This window comes from Austrofundulus limnaeus, unplaced genomic scaffold (assembly GCF_001266775.1).
Source record: "Austrofundulus limnaeus strain Quisiro unplaced genomic scaffold, Austrofundulus_limnaeus-1.0 Scaffold164, whole genome shotgun sequence".
Lineage (NCBI taxonomy): Eukaryota > Metazoa > Chordata > Actinopteri > Cyprinodontiformes > Rivulidae > Austrofundulus > Austrofundulus limnaeus.
Genome location: NW_013952566.1, coordinates 245,260 through 248,566, shown reverse-complemented (window position 1 = coordinate 248,566; position 3,307 = coordinate 245,260). Strand labels below are relative to the sequence as shown.

The 3,307-nt window shown below is 35.5% G+C and overlaps 1 protein-coding gene across 4 annotated transcripts in view; it reads left to right on the top strand.

The window, feature by feature from the left end:
- The window catches only part of sorcs2 (sortilin-related VPS10 domain containing receptor 2), a gene marked incomplete at its 5' end in the record, with an annotated part of 345,732 nt that overhangs the window by 309,408 nt on the left and 33,017 nt on the right, over positions 1–3,307 (top strand). For all 4 annotated transcript variants that reach the window (XM_014017240.1, XM_014017239.1, XM_014017238.1 and 1 more), the window contains 2 exon segments: positions 2,489–2,565; positions 2,787–2,878. In XM_014017240.1, coding sequence (XP_013872694.1) covers positions 2,489–2,565; positions 2,787–2,878 — 169 coding nt within the window.

The window sequence follows — 3,307 nt, the reverse complement described above, 5'->3', positions numbered from 1 at the left end:
CCTGTAACTGAAAATATGGATGGAGGACAATAGAGCTGCTTCATGGAAGAAGAACCTCAGCTTAGCCTGTTAGCCTTAGCTTTAGCATGGACACTATTACCTTGTATGTATTAGCTCGGCACTAGCGCGACAAACTAACAAGCTAAACTGAGGTCCTAAATATATTAAAATACATGTTTATTAAATAAAGTCTAATGTTATAGCTAATCATGGATCCCATTACACATGTCAGGCACATCTGAATGTAGATAGTAATGATATCAACACAAAAGCATGGTCATACTTATACTGGATTTCTAAACAGCAGTGTATAAACTGTTGCAAAAATTTAAGAACATTTGCGTAAGAGTTCCAAACTGTCTCGAAACGTTTGTAAGGGTTTTCAAAGTCACAGGGCCTCGTCATGTGTTGCTGTAATTTTGAACGTTCCCGATACAGAGGGGGTTACGTTCTTAAAATACCTGCAAATCGTGAAAAAATATGAACAGTGGATGCGGTCCAGAAAAGACTTATAGTGCATTTGGTGTGGCATCATAAGGCAGAAAGAACCATACAAAAACACATAAGAGCTAGCAGCTAGACAGTACTGTACAGAAAACCTTTAGGAGGTGGAAATGCTGCGCTCCGGGCAAAGCATGTGTCATGTACTGAACTGTAGAGTTTATTTATTTTTTTATTAATTTTGATAGAATTGAATTTACAATAATATTTATGCTAAGAAATTAGTAAATAATAATCTTCTTTATAATTGAGAGGGGGGGAAATCATGCTCATAATTTAGCCTGAAAACTGGTGAAAAAGCATGAGAGAAAAAAAATAGATGTTTTGTATTTCCACTTTCCAAGATACTGTATCATGGGGATTTCACGGGGATTACCATCAACTACTTCTGGTTTGGTTTGGTTCCATGAACAAATCCTTGAAAGACAGAGTCCACAAACTGTGAAACACAACTTTGCGTGGGTTCACTGTATTGCAGTTTTTTTTTTTTCATTTTCTCAAAATAGTCACAATCATAAAGWGCATCTTAGATCTAACTCAAATGAATTTTCATGAGTTAGAGACAACTTTGTGAGGGTGTCAGGATCTGTTTTTTCTTTGTTTATTGGTATTCTTTTTGTGTTTTAATATTATTAGTTTTATTTATGCTTTATTGATACTTGTGTATTAATTTATTCAGTACTTGTTTTCATTTGTCACATTATGTATTCCTCCTCAGTTAGTTTCTGCTCCTTCATCATGTCACGCTGATTCCCAGTTAGTCCGAGCCGCCTGATGTCACCTTTCCCATATCTTCCCRAAGTTTATACTCGAAGTATAAACCAAGCTTTAGCCTCAGTCCATTTATTCTGTTGGTTTTCAGTCCATCTTCAGCTCTGCATTATGCATCTATTTCTTTGAGCCAACAGTTCCAGCCCAGTGGGACACACGCCTTAGAACTGTAGATGATAAAAACTGGACCTGATCCCTTGCTCCAATGAGATAATCMAATTTAAAATATCTAGTTTAAAACTCAAATTAGAAACTTTTATCTTTACCTGAAGCACTCAAATCATGTTGTCTTTATATTATGTGCCTGAATGCTTTGGGTTTTTAAGGCCTGATTTGGGTCGATCATATGACTCATGTCTGTTCCTCCAAAGATAATCATTTTCTTTAACCAGGGAAGAACTTTCCTTCATTATGTTTTTGTGCAAACAGAAATGACAAAGCTCWCTCRCCCGAGCTCCCAAAAAATTCCTGAATCATATTTTTTCATATTTATTTAAAATTTCTCTTATGTTTGTGCTGACAAAATGAAGCCAAAGATAAGAATGAAATATAAAAAAACTGATGATAAAAACTATCAGTAAACTTTTTCTGCATATCTATGAATACAAGAAAAAGGACCTGTTTTTACTGAGATGCTTTTTTTTTCTTTTTCTTTTTTTTTTTTGTATCTCATTACAGCCTTAAATAAAATGCTTTAAAAATATATAAATTGTAGGTCAAAATGTTAAGAGTATTTCAATAGAAGTGTACAAGAAGACTAAAGATTTGTATTTTGACTTCCTGTTGGGAACTTATGTTGATTTTTGGACATTGTGTTTGACTGGATTGAGAGGGAAAAAATCCATTTTTGATATTTTTGTCTGTTTTATTAAAAACTGTAAATGCAGATATTTGGGATTAGTAATGACGTTCGATACAGCGTGTAACAGTCAAAGCACTGTCCACTGAAATCTTCATGAATAGCTGTAGTCAGAAAATCCTTATTTTACATTTTTCTACTGCTCATTTTTAAACTCCTATGTCTGTGAAGCCCGCTGTTTCTTTTTGGTCAGTATTAAAAACAAAAGGGAATCATTAAAAAGAGTTTTAGTGAGAAATGCTCATCTTWCTCCAGTGATTAGTTGGTCTTGTCTTTTTCTCTCTGGACTGTTTTTTTTTCCTGGGATTGTTATTCTTGTTTTTTTCATGGATTCTGGATTCTCAATCGTCCCCACAGGCAACCTGGGCTCCAAGCTGGTGGAGTATAAGGAAGAAATGTACATCACTTCAGACTGCGGGAGGACGTGGAAACAGGTGCATCGTGTTCTCTTGTTTGATATATCTTCACACTATGAACTCTCCTCCCTGTCTGTTTTCAGGAGAATCCTGAAAAGATAAAACATAAAGACATGTTTTAAGTCCGTCCAGTTTTTTTTWAATAAAACAAATCTTAAAAGTGTTTGTCGGTTCAGTTCAATTCAAATACTTAATTAATCCCAAAGGGAAATTTAACCTGTTATAAATGTCTCGTAAAGGTTTTTGAAGAGGAGCATCACATTCTGTATCTGGACCATGGTGGAGTCATTGTAGCCATCAAGGACACCTCTATTCCTCTCAAGATACTCAAGTAAGTTAAAGTAAAAACCTGGATTCATACTTTGCCAGAAGTAAAGAAACCCACTATTACTGACATAGTTGTGTGATACAAATTATGTCCTTTTTTTCTCCTAACTGTTCCTCGGGTGCCACTATCCTGCATGTTTTAGAGTTTTCTTTGCTTTATTTAACCAGGCAAATCTCAWTGAGAATCACAGGTTACTTTTGCAAGGGAGGCCTGGGCATGAAKGCAACCTATTGTATTAGGGGTGCACCAATAAATCAACCAGCCAATTTATCAGCACTGGTTTCCTTGATTTTTGGAGATTGGCCGATACCTGGATAAGATCACTGGAGAAAATGGGACCACTGGGCCTCATGCAAGAACATGTTCGTATTCTTATCCTAAATTTCTCTTACTTTTGTTTGTATGAAGGTTTCATACGAACATGTCACGTCA